Here is an 18,002-nt window from a genome sequence, read left to right on the forward strand (position 1 = left end):
ATGAGAGTTGTAATTACTGTTTATTGCTCTGAGGAAGATAGAAAAGACAGGGAAATAGGGGAAACTCCTTTGAAAAATGGAATACCTTTTACAGAAATATCTAGCGCCTATTATAAACAACTAATCCTTGTTTCATCCCTTTTATTATTAAAAATTATATTAAATATTCAGTTTAAAAAATACTGAAATTCACAAGATAGTGTCACTTGGTAATATGGTGGATTGAACTAGTAAGAATGACTCTTTCCTTCTACAAAAACAAGGAAACAATTTTTAAAACATAACAAAAGAAGTTTGATGCATACCCAAGCTTAAAGGAAAGTTAAGTCCTTGGGTGACAGGAATTAGAGTATAAAGTACAAGACTATAATGATAAGAGGAAGCCTAGGTGGTGGCCTAGGTGGGTTATGCATCATCCATGGGCTTCGCTGGCTGGGGTCTGGAGTGCTAACATTCATTCAAGGACCAATACATAAAACCTAGAAACTTAACATGATCAGTAAAATCCTGTCCACTGGCCTAGAGGAATAATGTTTGCCATCTCCCTCAGAATTTGAATGGAAAAAAATGTGTCATTTACAAGAAATCAAACCTCAAATCAGTGTTGTGTGGATATGGAGTCCAAATTTACAATTTTCAAGGTTTCAGGATCTATTGGCTGAGAAATTAACATAAACACTGATATGGGGCCATTAAAACATCTAGGGCTTGAACCATAGGTAAATAGCCCAACGAATATGTGAAAAGATGCTTGAACTCACTAGTAAGCAAAGAATGAAAGATTTAAAAACCAGTGAGATAGCACTGTACACCCATCTGAATGACAGCAATCAGGAAGTGTGAATAATAAACAAATATTGGTGAGGAGGTGAGAAATAAAACACTAATACAGTGTTGAGAGGAATGTAAACTCATGAAGCATTCCTGAAAAACAGAGTGAAGTTAAATTATGTTAATTAACCTGTGACTCAGCAGTCTCATCACTGGGTGGAGATATACCAGAGGCAAACTTACAGAGAGATCTGTGCCTAAGGGGACATGTGCTATATATGCCATAGTGTTTTTTATGGTTGGAGGGAGTTGGAGACAGCCTAGGTGTGCATCATTAGGGAAATGGGCAAATAAAATGAGAAAAATGTGCAATATGGAAAACTTTGAAAGCAGTGACCTCGGATATACATACTACAACATGGTTAAATCTTTTTTTTAAGTTTATTTATTTTGAGAGAGAGAGAGAGAGAGAGAGAGAGAGAGGAAGAGAGAGAGAGTATGAGTGGGCAAGGGGCAGAGAGAGAGGGAGAGAGAGAATTCCAAGCAGGCTGCACAGTGCATAGCTCTAATCCATGGACTGCAAGATCACAACCTGAGCCAAAGTCAGATGTTTAACCGACTGAGCCACTCAGGCACTCCAGTTAAATCTTAAAACCATAATGTTGATTGAAAAAAGTAAGAAACAGAATGAGATCTATAGCACAATGCCACCTTTGTAAGTGGTAAGCACATACACATAAAACCAGACTACATATTTTGCAAGTTTAGATATTAAAAGTGGTAGATGGCAATGGGTGTCTGTGGGTGCAGAAGGATCAGAAAAATCAAGAGTAGAGACTTTATCTGTGTTCATTCTATTCCATGGACTAAGAGTGTAATTAACTCGGTTCTTTGATACTGAGGTCTAAAAATATAGCGAATGAATGAATGAGTAAATAAACAATCAAAATTAGTTCACACAATGGTTGTCTGATGTTTGTCATATGTGTTGAAAATTAAGGGTCGTATACTTTTAAAACATTCAGTTGACTACATATGCACACAAATTACACACATATTTAATACCCCTGTGCCCTATATAAAAGAGGGGAGCTAAATTTCTTTTGAAGACTATAAAATCCATCCATAGAGTAAGAACACAAGGTTGAATATCACCCTGAACTTGCAACAATTATTTCTCAGTAATGGCTTCTTCATGTTTTGGTGGAGACCAGGGTAAGGAGGATAGCTGGAACAGAAGGAAGGCAGGAAAAATCTGTGACTCAGAATTCTGAAAATTATCAGTGGGCTGGCAAATAGTGCACTGATGTGTCAGGTGTTCATTTTCTTGTGTAGACAGCCTGCCTTTCTATTTGATTGTCACATGTGTGTCTCTGTCTCCCTTAGAGCCTTTGGTGCTCTTCAGTAGCTTCTTCCCCAGTCCCTCTTTTGCTGAATCGTGTGGTACATATGTTCCTCTGGAGGATCGGTTTTATCTGGTCGGGTCCATTTGTATCCTCAGGACTCAGATTCTACGGGTGAGTATGTTGTGTGTGTGCCTTCCCAACTGGGGAATTGCGGGCTTCCTTTGAAAGGCCATGTCCCCTTTGGTCCATCAGCTACTGGACAGAATTTCTAAGGAACCCAATGTGTGCAGGGGGTTGTGCTAAGATATGTGAATGAGGACAGATCAGCTCCTGCATTTCAGAAGGTGAGCATGTGAGTGGAGATCTCAACACACTCAAAAGAGATACACAATCACTTACAAGTGGTTTTATTTTATTTTTTTTTAAATTTTTTAACGTTTATTTATTTTTGAGACAATGTGAGAAACAGAGTGCAAGCAGCGGAGGGGCAGACAGAGGGAGACACAGAATCTGAAGTGGGCTCCAGGCTCTGAGCTGTCAGCCCAGAGCTGGACGTGGGGCTCGAACTCACGAACCGTGAGATCATGACCTGAACTGAAGTCAGATGCTCAACTGACTGAGCCACTCAGGCGCCCCAGTAACAAGTGGTTTTAATGTAATATGAAAGAGGTATACAGGGGCTGAGGGCTGGAACATATTAAGAGAAGTGGCCATTTTGACAGGTGAACAAAGGAAGGTTTCTGTCATGAGGTGAGTTTTGAGGCAGCTCTCTCCCACATCCACCACCAATTCTCGCTTAGTGTTCTACTAATGTAGCACTCACAGATTCTCTAAAAAGGAAAATCAGCCTTTAGAATTATTTGGATAGATTCAGGTTCAATGAATATTTATTCACTAAGTAACATATTTATTAAGCACCTACTATGTGCCAGACACTATGCTAGGTCCTGGGGATGCATTAGAAGAAATAAACAATAGACATGTAATGTTGAAAAGTGTCATGTAGATGATAAAACAATCATATGTTAATAGCTGGTGGGAAGAAGGAGTTCAGACAGTGTGGTCAGGGAAGGTCTTTCTCTGATGACCTGTCTTTTGAACTGAGACCCTCAGTTATGAGGTCAACCCAGCAAAGAAAGGAAGGCAATCCAGGTAAAGGGTTCAGCAGCTGTAAACATCTTGAAGTAGTAACTAGCTTAGAGAGTTCCAAGGCACAAGTACTGTTATGTGACTAGAAGAAGGTGAAAGAGGGAAGGAGTAGTAGAAAATTAGGTACAAGAAGTGGGCAGAAGCCAGATTATGGAGAACTTTGAGAATCATGATCATGAGTTTGACTTTTACTTCAGCTATAGTGGAAAGCAGCATGACATGATCTGATTTCATTGTTTTTGAGAGATTAGACTGGTTCCTGGGTGGGAAATGGAATCTGGGAAACAAGAGCACAGGCAAGAGGAGTGGCATGAGAGATGGTAGAGCTTGGACTAGGATTGGAGTCATGGAGATAGAAGTACATTAGTTTGGGTTATTGTTGGGAGATGGGGCACAAAGTCCTTGCTGATGTGTTGAAAGTGGGTGGGAGAAGAGAAATGACTCCTAGCTTTTAAGCCTGAGAAGCTCAGTAAATGGAAGTGCCACGAACTGACTTGAGTCAGACGGCGACACTATGGATTGGGTGATGTGGGAGTGGGGGGCAAATCAAGAGCCATGCTAACATTATGATGACATTGTGACATACAACACATCCAACTGCCTTACAAGAGAGGCCTCTGGATCCAGACCAGCTGCAAGACCTCATCCAAGTTGCTTAAATCTTTTAGCTTCAGTTTCTTTTTCTATACATGGCAATAATAAAACCTTCTTTTAGAGTTGTGGTGAAGAGTAAATAAGACAGCACCTTATGCATGGCAAGCACTTGGTAAGTGTGAGCTATTACAGCCATCATACTCATCATTATCATTATGATAATTGTTATCATTAGGATCCAGAGAGAGCAAAAGATCTGCTTTACTTTTGTCTCCGGTTTAGAATGTGGACTTTAACTGACCACATTTCAGAAACTGTGAAAGACCCTGTTACATTCCATTTTAGAGTAGATATGTGTCACCTTTTTTTTTTTCCCCAGATTTAAGACCATAAGAAAAGTGTCAGAAAAGCAATTGAAGGAAGTTGCTTGGTCTGATTGCCCCAATCATTATGCCTCTCTGGCAGCTGAGATTTGAGCTTTCATATTTGCCACATGAAGACAGACATCCCATTGTGGAAGTCACCCCCAAAATATACTACTCCCTCCTCTGAGAAAGGAAAATCTCATTTGGCACACGTCCTTCACTCTAGAGTCCCTCATGGCACAAGGATCTCTATTTGTGATCTTTCGCAATTTTCCTCTGGGTTTCTAGGATATTTGTTCCATATTAATGGTCACTTCGGAGAATAAATCTTGTGAGAACAGAGGGCTTTTTGGAGGAAGATTTTTTTCACAGTGTTGACTATGTAGCACAGTGGATGGTGCAGCAAACTCAGAGTGCAACTGTGAGATGATGGATCTACTTTGTTTTGTGTCTACCAGCCGTGTATCTTGGGCCAAATCATTACTTCTCTATAACCCTCAGTTTTCATGACTATAAAATCAAGTGCCTTTCTCACATTGATATACAGATGAGCTGTGGCATTGGATATGTGATTGCTTCCAAATTTACTACATGCTATACTAATGTGTCAGGTATTTTTACTATATAAGTTCATTTTAAGTATCTAAAATGCCAGTTTCTCTGCAGGACCTTTTCACTGTGGAGGAAGCTGGGGAAGATATTCAGCTGATAAATGACTCAGATGAGGAACATCTATCTACAGAATGCAGGTGAGAGACTACTGCTGAAGTAAGTGATGGAGACCTAGGGCATATTTTTATTCAACAAAACTAAAACGAGAAATAATATGTACAAATATTTTCCCATTAAAATGAAAAGACAAACAATTGAATCCAGAAGAGCAATCTACTAGTCTGAATTCCTTTGCCCAGCTAATATAATTCTTATTTCTCCAACTGAATGTAAATACAAGTGATTGGCTTTTTATTAAAAAAAAAAAAAGCTATAGGGGGTGCCTGGGTGACTCAGTCAGTTGAACGTCCAACTTCAGCTCAGGTCATGATCTCGCTGTCCATGAGTTCAAGCTCCACATCAGGCTCTGTGCTGACAGCTTGGAGCCTGGAATCTGTTTCAGATTCTGTGTCTCCCTCTCTCTCTGCCCCCCCCACTCATTCTCTCTCTCTCTCTCTCTCTCTCTCTGTCAAAAATAAATAAACATTAAAAAAAACTATAGAGCACACTTAACTGATGCAGACATTTAATGACTTTCAAATTAAGACAATGCATTTAAAATAGTATTTGATTACTTTTTCTAGAAATACTTTTAAATGGTGGAACAATAAGGGCACATTGTGGTAACTGCTATTATACAGGTGTCCCTCTTTTTGTTAATATAATTTATTTTATGACATTTGCTAACAAAGTTTCAAAGAACGGAGGCAGTGTTCCATGAGTTTCAGTGGAAAAAAAATAAAAATGCAGTCCCAACTCACAAGAAAATGCCAGTTTACCAGATATCATTAAACCCCCTCATGTATCTGCTTAACAATCCACCAAGGATTTCTGCAAAATAGAAATTGTATGTAATACTATCTAGTTATTTAATACTTGTTAAACTCATTAGTCTGTATGTAAAAAAACATAATACTAGATACTGCACAGTATAGATTATTGAGAGTGGGTTAAATATTCCTTCTATATCACAGTAGATATGCATGTGTAAATAAATAATAAAATAATATATTAAAGATGTGCACCACATGCCAATAATACTTAGCAAAAAAGAAAATAAACCAGATAATTTTTCAAGAGGTTTCTTATGATTAAAGACATGTTTATGTGAGGCCTGATGGTGGGAGAGGAGAGAGTTGGAGGCTGTGGTCACTGTTACTATTTGATGGTGGGGGGCGGTAAGGAAGAAAGAGCTGGTGAAGAAATGAGTTAAACAGGAAATGTCTGACATTCATCTGTGTCTGGATCTAAGGAATGGGGGGAGAATCTTCCCTTCCTGGCAGGAGAGTTCAGAGGTGCTTGGCTGCAAACCATTGTCTGAAGCTACACACAAAGCAATGGGATGGAAAACAGAGCTCACAGTGGCAGTCTGTTTGCATTCCACATGTTTGGTGTCCTACAACTCTTGCTAACATGAGATTGCATTTGTAATTGTGTGAATGTGATAAGTCCGCTCATGCCAAGATCACACTCATTTGCACCAGAAAGCTTTTTTCTTTTTTTTCAGGATCTCAATTTTCTTGTAAATATTCAGCATTGTATCTGTGATTCCTAGGTGTTGGGGACAGGACAAGTGCATGGCCAAGCTTAAGACTAATAATCATTCAGCTCTCTTAATGTGCTTTATCACCCCCAGTTTTTCTTGTTGCACATGTGCTTATTTACACTTTTTAGGCTTGACCATTTCCTTCATTAGTTACTCAACTTTATTAGACTGTTTACTGAATAATGTGGGGAAGAGGATATCTGCAAAACATGGCATGTTTAAACAATGTGAACTCAAGACACTCTCCTATCAGGAGAGTACCTGAGATACAACAGCAGCAAACCACATGGATAATTCAGTCAGCAGATCATTGTAGCAAATATTCAGATAGTAAGAGTTCAGAGAGTGAGGAGACCTGTGTTTTACTATTAAGCAGAGTTTAATTGGATGAAAAATATTCTGATGCAGAAACGAGCCAGTTACCACGTCTATGCCAGTGATCTACTTAGATATAAAACAAATGTTTTCTTTTTTTATTTTTATTTTTTTTATAATTTTTTTAACGTTTATTTTTGAGACAGAGAGAGACAGAGCATGAACGGGGGAGGGGCAGAGAGAGAGAGGGAGACACAGAATCCGAAGCAGGCTCCAGGCTCTGAGCCATCAGCCCAGAGCCCAATGCGGGGCTCAAACTCATGGACCATGAGATCATGACCTGAGTTGAAGTCGGACGCTTAACCGACTGAGCCACCCAGGTTCCCCTAAAAGAAATGTTTTCCTGAGGCTTAAAACCCCTTCTAATATTGTAAGATATTATCACTCCAGTGTGGATGAATGCACTATAGTTTTATATGTTCTGTACTTCCATAAAATATTACTAAAGTTCTTTCAAAATTATGCAATGGATTATTATTTATCATATAGAAAGTAAGATGGAAAATGACACTTAGGACAGAGTTGATAGATCTGATGAAGAAATTCTGTTTAATTCCACCTCCCATGTCTCACATCCCTCCCCTCTCCTTCAATACCATGGTCACTGCTGTGCTCTCAGACACCTCAGCTCTCACACGATAGGTTGTTTGTGGGCCTGGCTTGTCCACTATCTTGAGGTCTATAAAGGCGGACCTGCCAGCCTTGTCCCTGTCTGGCACAGAGCTTCACATCAAGTAGGCAGAAATGAACATCTACTCAGGGACTGATTGATTGGTTGATCCTATCAAAATGGTAATCCATTCCATGCCATGAGACCTCTCAAAGGTAATGCAGTATTATTATAAATCAGTGCAAACTAGTATTGCCTTGTTTTTGTCATAGACTCTTTCCTTGTTCTCAGGATATTTTTAAATAAAAATAAGGAGAAGAAATCATGGCATGTCAGAGTCACGGTTTTGTATGTTTCATAGACACCCTGAGCAGATTGGTAATCTGGCTTTCATTTTATAGACTGAGGGACAGTTAGGAAAGTAATCAGGCACAGAGGCCATAGGGACCTGGAGCTCCCAAAGTGATTTGGGAATTTCTCTTGGTAATTCTACATGTTCTTTGAAAGGCAAGAATCATTTTGCTAAAAGGCTTGAAAGCATTGCCTATGCTTATGAAAGAAACACAAAGAGGGGAATTTGAGATGTTTAGAAGAAAGGGTCTGTTTCCATGGAGGGTGTATTGTCCTTGCATGTTTCAGATTTGAGGCTAAAGAACCTTTCATTTCAGGAGAGGGACTCAGTGGTTGGGTTATTTTCCATTAAAGCTACAGATGCAATGGAGTGCAAGGTCTTGTTTGCTTGGACCACTGAAGATACAAAGAAGTAAGGGGTACTTGAAAGTACGTAAGGGGCAGACCAAAACTGGAATACTGTTAGCCCTCTCCTATCTGGCTCCTGCTAGAGCCAGAATGAAGTACCTAGCTACTCTTTTAGTTTGGCCAGATGAACATAGAGGTAAGACCCAAATTCCCATCACAGCGTCATCTCAGTAGAAATGCATTCTGTTCTTTAGCCTTCACGATAGGATTTCATGTTTATTAACCTAGTTGAAAACAAATCTATAAGGTAGATTTTAGACTTGTCATAATGTAGTCATAGAGGATTATGATATGCCCAACTCACACAATTTGTTCCACAGTAGAGTGGAATTGGGACCCAGATTTTCCTGGGCTCATTCCTGTCAGGACTTCAGTTCCAGCAGCTGTGGCTAGTATGGGATTCCAAGGAGAAAACTCGAGGAGCCTTTGGGAAGTACTTGATTGAGAATGTTTTCGAGAGAAAATCTTTTTTTCCCCTTTAATTTCTCCTTAAATGTAGAGGAGAGAAAAATTAATAGGGACAGGACTATGACGATTAACCCAGTGTTGATGAAGATAGCATCTTCTCACCTTCAGGTAGAGTAAAGAACACTGGAATATCAAATAGCAAGCATTTCCAAGGGTTCTAATAGCTCTTACACTTGCTTTCAGTCTTCAGAAACTGCTACAGTGCTGGAATTGGTCCCTGGGAGACTCCAGCTGTCAGCAGCTTCACCAAAAAGAATGTTCCTGCCTAATTCCCCTTTCAGCTTGTGTCAGTGAAGAGTTATTTTGTACAAAGGTGTGAAGAGAATTTTGTAAAAATGTATGGTAATTCTCATTAGAACAGTTTTGTTTTATGGAGCCTTGGTACTATTCTATACAGACTTCATTACTTGTGTCCACCCCATCTTGAGCAGGGGAAGGGGTGCATCACTGTAGCACATTTGATTGTGTTTCTTTACCACTAAGGAGCTAGCTCACAGGTTCCATCATTCCAGTCCCAGTGAAACGTATTCATACAGCAAGTATTTAGCACCTACTATAGGGGAAGTTCTGTTCTAGGCTCTGAGGACACAGCAGTGAACAAAAATCCTTAACTTCTAAAGCTCCATTCTAGTGGAAGAGAAAGACAATACATAAATCAATAGACCAGAGTGGGTTACATGGTGAGGAGGGCCAATGGAAAACGGTAAGCAATGAAGAGGGATAGGGAAGGTTGTGAGGGGAGGATAAATTTGATTTAAGTTTTACCATATGCAGTTGACATTTTTATAGGTTAAAAGATGGTGCAATATTGGCAATTCTGAATGGTGTGATATAATAGGTAAGGTGGCCAGCTTGTGTCTCCAGAAGCGACATTTTCACTGCCTCTTGAAGCCTCAGTCAAGGCTCTCTACTCTCCCTCTGCAAGTTACTTGGCTAATTCTACTCCACATTGCCTGCCATCATCTTTGGCAAATAGTGTGGAGGTCTTGTGGTATAGTGATGCTTTAAAAAACTCACAGTATTGGGATTTTTAAACAACTGAAGTATTCGGGTTTTATTTCTCAGATTGACCATTTACAAGTTGTGTGATCTTGGACAAGCCTCCTTGAGTCTCAGGTTTATTATCTATAAATGGTGAGGATAATTACTGCAGAATGTGCATCACAAATAAGATAAGGAAATGAGGCCTGACTGCTTTGATAAATAAATTATATCTATATGCTTTGTAAAATACTATACAAAATCAAGTTATTATCAATTAAGAAGTAATTTCAAAATGGAGTAGTTATAATTTAGATCTCCACTAAGTCGTTAACTGAGCTATAATGACATTATTAAGTGCAAAGGGTTACATGTAAACTTGGTTTATGGTCATGATCTGAAGTCTGAGTCTGGTGATTTCTTTAATACTTTTATTTTTCTGTTAATTTAAGGTTGTCCTCTTTTTCTGTTTAAACCCAGCCAACTTTAAACCCCTATCCTTATGAGATGATTCTATATCCATCAATACCCAAACTATTCTCTGCAAAGAGTGCACCTTGCCTTGCTGGGGTCGGGACAGGGTGTGTAGCCAAATCTGAACATGATGGAATTCATGGCATGGAGGCCCCATTGAGAGTCCAAGTTCAGTCTGTTTACTCCATGGTCTCACACCCACCTGAGAGACCATCACATGCTGACACCTGCCTCTAACAGATAAGAAAAGGAGTTGGGACCCATTCTCATGCAGCTGTAGTTGTTAGATCTGGAGCCAGTCTCTTGGTTTCCATTTAACTTGTCCTGTTGGTATGTATAGGACCTGGTTCTAAAAAGGCAAACATAAAAACAAAAACAAAAACAAAAACAGAAGAAGAAGAGAAAAGAAGGGAGAGCAGGGTCAGGTTTCTGGATTTTGTGTTTCATTGTGGTTTTTTTTTTTTTTTTAATTTTTTTCAACGTTTTTTATTTATTTTTGGGACAGAGAGAGACAGAGCATGAACGGGGGAGGGGCAGAGAAAGAGGGAGACACAGAATCGGAAACAGGCTCCAGGCTCTGAGCCATCAGCCCAGAGCCCAACGCGGGGCTCGAACTCACGGGCCGCGAGATCGTGACCTGGCTGAAGTCGGACGCTTAACCGACTACGCCACCCAGGCGCCCCTGTTTCATTGTGTTTATATGACCTCTAGCCCACCCATATTCCTTCTTTAGCTATATGACAAATTATTTTGGTCATCTCAAAGCATAAAGTTATTAGACTGTCTTATTAGATTTATAATTGATAAGAACAATTTGATTATTAATATTTTTGAAAAGCTCATAGTAAGTTTGTACTCAAAACTCGAAACTCTGAAATCACTGAGGGCGTAAACACTAATGAAAAGAAGTCTAATAAATATCAAACTTGTGAAAAATCTGGAACAAATTATCTGAGTATTAACCTATTTTATGAAAATTGGCTTTGGATAAATATACTGGCAGCTGCTTGTTCTACTCAGACAATTAAAATTGTAATATTTTCCCTCCTCATGCTATTCATTTGTCAGCCTATAGTGAAGATATCAGGCTGTGCCTTAGGATCTGAGGAAGTGGGACAGGATCTGGTTCTCTTTTGACTTAATGTTTTTTGCTTTACCTTTTTGTATCCCAGGGTATTCTTTTGCTTTAGCTCTGTTAATTTTTTTTTTAACTTTTAAACTTTTTATTTGAATATTGGCAGGAACTACTACTATAATTATCGTCCTCTACCTGTGCTTACAAGTATTAAAATTTTGCTACATTTGCTTTATCATTATTCTCTCCTCCTTTTCCCTTCCCTCTGTCTTTTTCTATCCTTTCTTCTCCACTTTTTCTCTCCCTCTTCTTTGCACGTTCATTATTTATTTATTCATTTGTCTATTCACTGGATTAAAATACCTTGCTGTTATTATTTATTTCAATGCTTGGATTGTCCCCAAATCGACCAGTGGCAGCCCTTTCAACCAAGCTCTTCTCTCTTTTTGATATTTCTCACCATTCTTGGATCATTCCTTACTTTCTGGCACTAATGATGTTCCAGGCTCATTTAGTTCTTTCTTTGCCTCATCCATGAAATCGGTTGGTTCTCCAAGCCTTAGTCAAAGGAACCCTGGCTTCTTAAATGCAGATATTTAGAAGCCAAGATCTGGGCACTAGTCATGCTCCTTGTCACTACTCTGTGTCTACTTCTAGTGCTTTCAGAAGTGGGAAACAAATCCACACACACATAGGCATAAAGGCCTATATCTATATTTATTTTCTTATCTACCCATCTCTGTGTATGTGTACTTAGGTGTATATGTGTATATAAAATAATACAAACCATGAATTCATATGGATACCTCCAAATCTAAACCAGTACCAGAGGGTTCATTCTAGTCCTCCCGTTTCCATTTGTGCAACACTTTTCTCCAATGGTTGGAGATGCTTGGCCCCATTATCCTCAATAGATTTCCTTATTTGCTCAAGTCTAGAACACACAGAGAGTAGTTTTAGGGTTGCCAGCTCACGTCATTGCAAAAAGCAGACTTCTTCATTTGAGCTGGTTATTGTTTATATTTTAAGGTAATGTTTACATAGAATAAAATGCACAGATCCATTTTTAATATTCTGTGAGCTTTCACAAATGCATAAACACATGTGACCCATATTCCTATCAAGACATACAATATTTTCAACACACTAGAAAGCCTTTTTGTGCCCCTTCCCTGTTAACCCTTGACCTAGAGGCAACCACTATTCTGATGTGTTTTGCTATAGATTTCTTTGCTTTATTAGAATTTCATAAAAATGAAGCTATATAACATATACTCTGTTGAATCTGCTCTCTTAAAACTCAGTATAATACATCTGAGATTCATCCTGTCATATGTATCAGTCGTTTATTCCTTTTTGTTGCCGAGGAGTATTCTGGTCTATGCATCTACCACAATTTGTCAGGCATTTTCCTTTGATGGACATTTATTTCTAATTTTTGGTTACTGCAAATAGAGCTGCGATGAACATTCTTTTACAAGTCTTTTTTTGTGGACATATATATTTAAATTATTAAGCAATGCATATATTAAATTATATGGTAAAATTGATTTGTTTTTTCTTGGTGTACAGTTCTGTGGTTTTAATACAGGCATGGATTCATGTAACCATGACCATAATCAGGATAAAGAACAGTTCCATCACTCCCTAAAAACCATCTTTGTGCTGTCCATTTATAGTCACCCTTACTTCCCATGATTGGCTCCTACTGGTCGTCTAGATCCACTTTTGGTTCTGTACCATGGCACCATGCTCTTTTTCCTTAGTCATGCTTTTTGAAGTTCATAAATTTATAGTTATCTTGGGGCTATTCATTCATTGAGTTCCACAAAAAAACTATGTACTCTTTTAGACTCTGTTCTCAGTGCCCAACCTGTGCCTGTCCTCATCGTACTTACTGCCTAGTGTGGAGATGGACAAGTAAAGAAGAAACTCTAATAAAGTCACCATTCCATGTCTACGATCTTTCACTGTACCTTTGGTTCTGTTTTTCTGAATTGATAAAAATGGCCTTCTCTTCTGTATTTTGTATGTCCAGATACTCCTCACCACTCCAGAAATTCCTCTCAGAAGTCCTTCCTGCCACCTGGGCTGGAAGAGCTTACCCCTTCCTGCTTTCCCATTTACACTCTCCACTTTGCCTTGGGATTACACAGAGTATTGAAGCTCTTCTAGAGAATCAAAATCTCCAAGAAGGAAGTGTCCAAATTGCATTCAACTTGTGCCTCCCTCAATACAGAAAATAGTTTGTCTTATTAACTTAACTTGCTTTCTGATTTCTAAGATACAAGCATGTGAGTAGCCACGTGATACTTTACCATTAAAAACTAATGGGGTTGATATGGAGAATGAAAAAAAATAAGGCCAAATTTAAAATTATTTCTCATATCTACACACCTAACACTTAGGTTATCAGTGCTTTAATACACAGTGCAGACATATCAGAAAAGGTTTTTCTTTTAACGTATGCTGGATTTTGATCTCTGTTGTTTTATTTCCCTAACTGGCTCAGTAGTAGTCCTATGAAAGTGACAGAAAAAACACATAGAATATCACCTTCAGGAAATGATTGACAGAGTGTATTATAAAGTAGGGAGACTAAGATGCCAAATGAAACATGGGCTGTTTGGTAAAACCTTACCATGAACATATGTACCCAGTCCAGGCCCTGTGAAGCCACCGACTATATTAAAAAGAAGTTGGTTCTGCTTAGTTTTTTCTGTGTAAAAATGTCGTGTGTGTTTCCTTTTTTTGAAGTGCTATGTCAAGGGAATAATTTTGACTGAACAATGATGAACTGTAATTCATAAAAAAGTTTTCAAACCATTTCATAATGGAAAAATATTTGATAATAGATCTAAATATGAAAATAATGAAGTATGCAAGTAAATACAGGACGAGATGAATTATAAAAACATGTCTCAGGTATCAGTTCCAATCCTTCAAAGACTCCATTCTCTTGGAGTAGGAGATGCATCCTTCTAGAACCCTGTCCTGTGCTAGAAGGCTTGGCATAAAAGCCTTCCTAGTTAGCAGGAAAAGAGCAAACTCTCTTTATATCTTCCCACACAGTGCTGGTCTTACTATAGTTTCTTGTTTGATTTATGAATTTCTCCTGGAGTGAATTTTCCACAAATATATGATGGAGAACTGTGTAGCTCTGACATTCAGTCTGCCTATGAATGTTGGTAGTGTTAGCAGCTGGTATCCAGGCTGAGGTCCAGGCATGTTCCAGTGATTCACCAATCAACACTATATGTTGCCTTTTCTATGTTTGAGAAAGGGGCAGACCTCAAAACACTAATCAGATTCTAAAGGTGCCTTCTTGTTTACTTAATATTTTCATGTTGTTCAGAAGAGGCCAATAATAGCAATAATCTTTTAAAGATGATAAAACTTTGATTTGTTTTTTTTTTTTTTTTGGTTATTGATGACTGACCATATTTTCATAGCAATAGGGTTTTTGTTTACTTGGTGTTTTCTTTCTTTTCATTCTTTGACATCAGGGCACCGCTTAGTTACTTGTCCTTTGAGGTATAGGGAACACAAGGCTGTGGCTTTTACCATGTTGATGATTTGTATGTACTTTCTAAATGTTATGAATATTGTGCATTCTTTGTTTTTCTGTTTTAGTGAGGAAATACCACTGAGTGCTGTTAGATGTTTTTCCTCTTTTGATGTGTTTGTGGAAAACTGGTGTAACCAAAAAAGCACATTACAGAAGTTCAGACTGGCCCTTTAGAGAGTTATGTTTTCTCTGAAATGGTTGGTGTAAGCCTTTGGTGGAAATTTTCCCATTTGGACTCCATCCTATGTAAAACACTGAAATATATGAGGATTGGAACATTTGAGTTTGGTTCCTTTATAGTTGTGTATTAGTAGTGATTGGAAACAAGTCCGTTAACATATCACTAAAACAAAGATTGGGTTTTCTTAGCTATGTGATAAAAGTAATTACCTGCCAGGTAGTTTTAAAAGGAACCCCATATTTTATTTTATTTTATTTTATTTTTTATTTTATTTTATTTTATTTTATTTCATTTTATATTTTGTTTTAATTTTCATTTTATAAAGGGAGAGAGAGAGAGTAAACAGGGGAAGGGCAGAGAGAGAGAGAATCCCAAGCAGGCTCCATGCTCAGCACAGAGCCTGAAATGGGGCTCCAACCCACAACCCTGGGACCTGAGCTGAAATCAAGAGTTTGATGCTCAACTGACTGAACAACCCAGGTGCCCCCAAGGGACCCCATATTTTAAATATTTGAAACTCAACATTTTGTTTTAAATCTTCATATTCTAATATGTAAAATCATCTGAACTTCCCATATGATGTAGGTTTGGTTACATATCAGCTTAGATATATTAGCTTCAGATTTTTCCATGATATATCAAATACATATCAGCACGCACAAAGAATATGATTTTAAAAGCCACAAAAAATCGATTTCTGTGACTTGAGCAGGAAGAAAGGAAGATGCATTTGCTACATTCATCTTAGAGACCTTAAGTCTTCCTCTCGTGAGCACCAATTCTCTTGGCACTTTGGCCAAGGAACAGTGAGGGGTATAGTGCCCAGAGTAGGGAATCTGAGAGGAGAAGATCCAAGTATTTCCCAAGCCATCTTATTTCACTTTCTGCCTATCTCCTAGCTCACACACAGTCACATACAAACACACACACCGTAAGCATTTCCCTGCTCTATTCCTTTTTGGCCCTGTAGTAATGGGTCAGAAAATAAATACTCTTTTTGCCAGAATTTAGACCTAAAAACTGCCAAGGTCTTCAATATAGGATAGTCAATAGTATAAATTGGATTGGAAAGTCTACTGGAGAAAACTGGTACATTCAAAGCACACTACTTTTATCCAGAATATCTGAAATATCATACTTTACCTCTTCCATAAAAAAGGAAAGAAAAAAAATTTGAGACTGAAAATGATCATTTAAGCCAAAAAAACATTTTTGGAAGCACTCATAAAGTATTTTCATATTTAAATGCTAAAATGTTTTTTTAAAGAGGGGCATGGGATTTGCTGTCCCTTTGTTAGCAGGAGACTCTGACCTTAAACAACTTCAAGTCCATCAAGATCTTTCCCAAGTGAGAAAAGATTGGGTTTCTCTGGTAGGACTCGGTTTTTCATTGGCTTCTATAGTCATTGGGAGAAATGAAATTTTTCACCTGCCTATGTTTTTTGTCAAATTTTGACATATCTATTTATTCCATAGTCTTGCATTTGAGAGAAGGCATGATGAGCTCCAGGTGAATTCACAAAAAACAATTCTTGGAAATCTTTCTACCAAATGATCAATTTTTCCAGTGCCCAAATTGCCAAAAACCAATTCATTCCAAACCAATCCATCAAATGACCAATTTACAAAATTTACCCAAATGTATTGCTTCATCAAAAAGCATGTCTTAAGAAATGTGCTTTTTGAATATATTCCAAGGGTTGATAAACAGTTTTCTGAAAAGGACCAGATATTAAATATTTTAGGCTTTACAGGCTGTATAAAGTCTCCATAGCATATTATTTTCTTTCTTTATAACTTTTTAAAAAAGCAAAAATCATTCCTACCTCACACAAAAGCATGCTGCTTCCAGTTTTGGCTCAAAGGTTGTAGTTTGGACCCCTTATATATTAAAATAATTGATATATTTTCATATGAATACATTATTATTGATTATATGCAGTGGTTACATTCTTAAATATAGTGAGTGGATATATTCTTGTTATCAACATTTTAAGGAGTGTGCAATTTGTTAGAAGTTAAAAGTCACAAAAAGTTTACCATTCTTATGAATAGCAACAATATTTATTCTGGGATTTCATATGAAAAACTTCTAGGTTATTTTAGTGTAGTATTAATTCTATTAAGAATTCATTTTCTATTTTTTTCAATGCTCTAGCATGTTTTCAGATTTTATCACCACAGACTCATTTGCCAAGTTTGCCAATTTTCCCAAAATGTGTGTCTTTTAAGTGTCAAAGTTCAGTGATTCTAGAGTAAATTGAAAGTTTTTTTTAACAGTTTTTGAAGATACCTGGAATATTTTGCTTGGTCAGTTTTTTAATTAGCATTTTAATGAAGGTTCCATGTGTCTGTACCCCAGCTCGATACTGCTGTAGCCGGATGGAGCAGGCAATAAGGGGAAATTTTGTATTAGGAAAAGAAATGAAGGAGAGCCAACAGTCCAGCACAGCCTCATGTTGGGTTGAGCAGGAACTTATGTCCATGAGAGAAAGACATTGGGAACCAAGTTGGTATCTGAAGGTCCCAGAATTCTGAAATCCTTACCTTCTACTACATACAGGCTTGAGCTCTGGCAATCCATTGCACTATAAATTTTATGAATAGTTTGAAAAAACAGGTTTTTATTACATCAGTATATTTGACCAATTTGCAAATAGATCCCTTTGATTTATTGGTCATTTAGCCAAAGGGTCTGTTGGCAAGTTGGCTTTTGGCAAATTTGATGTTAAATTGATTTGGTGAATCAGTCTGCTCCTGTCCTGGAAAGCAGAGGCTTTCCAAAAGAAAAACCAAGAAGGAGCCAGAAGTGAGGTAAATTCATACCCTTTTTGGAAAGAATGGAGAGCATAGTAGTGTGTACAGACTATTGGGCAGAGTTGGTAAAAACACATACTCATTTGTGGTTCATTCTGTGGAAGATGTTCATAGGTTAGCTTGTGGTGTGACTATAAAGGAATGGAACTGATTTTAACATGTGGTCAATTAATTTACAGGGCATACATGCTATAATAATAAAAACAAAGTCA

The 18,002-nt window shown here is 37.9% G+C and overlaps 1 protein-coding gene across 3 annotated transcripts in view; it reads left to right on the forward strand.

Annotated features, from left to right (window-relative positions):
- PASD1 (PAS domain containing repressor 1) overlaps positions 1–18,002 on the forward strand; it is a 119,514-nt gene that overhangs the window by 69,944 nt on the left and 31,568 nt on the right. For all 3 annotated transcript variants that reach the window (XM_045473287.1, XM_045473285.1, XM_045473286.1), the window contains 2 exons: positions 2,158–2,288; positions 4,892–4,974. In XM_045473287.1, the coding sequence (XP_045329243.1) occupies positions 2,158–2,288; positions 4,892–4,974 (214 nt within the window). The remainder of the gene's footprint in view (positions 1–2,157; positions 2,289–4,891; positions 4,975–18,002) is intronic.

Source organism: Leopardus geoffroyi, chromosome X (genome assembly GCF_018350155.1).
Source record: "Leopardus geoffroyi isolate Oge1 chromosome X, O.geoffroyi_Oge1_pat1.0, whole genome shotgun sequence".
Taxonomy (NCBI): domain Eukaryota; kingdom Metazoa; phylum Chordata; class Mammalia; order Carnivora; family Felidae; genus Leopardus; species Leopardus geoffroyi.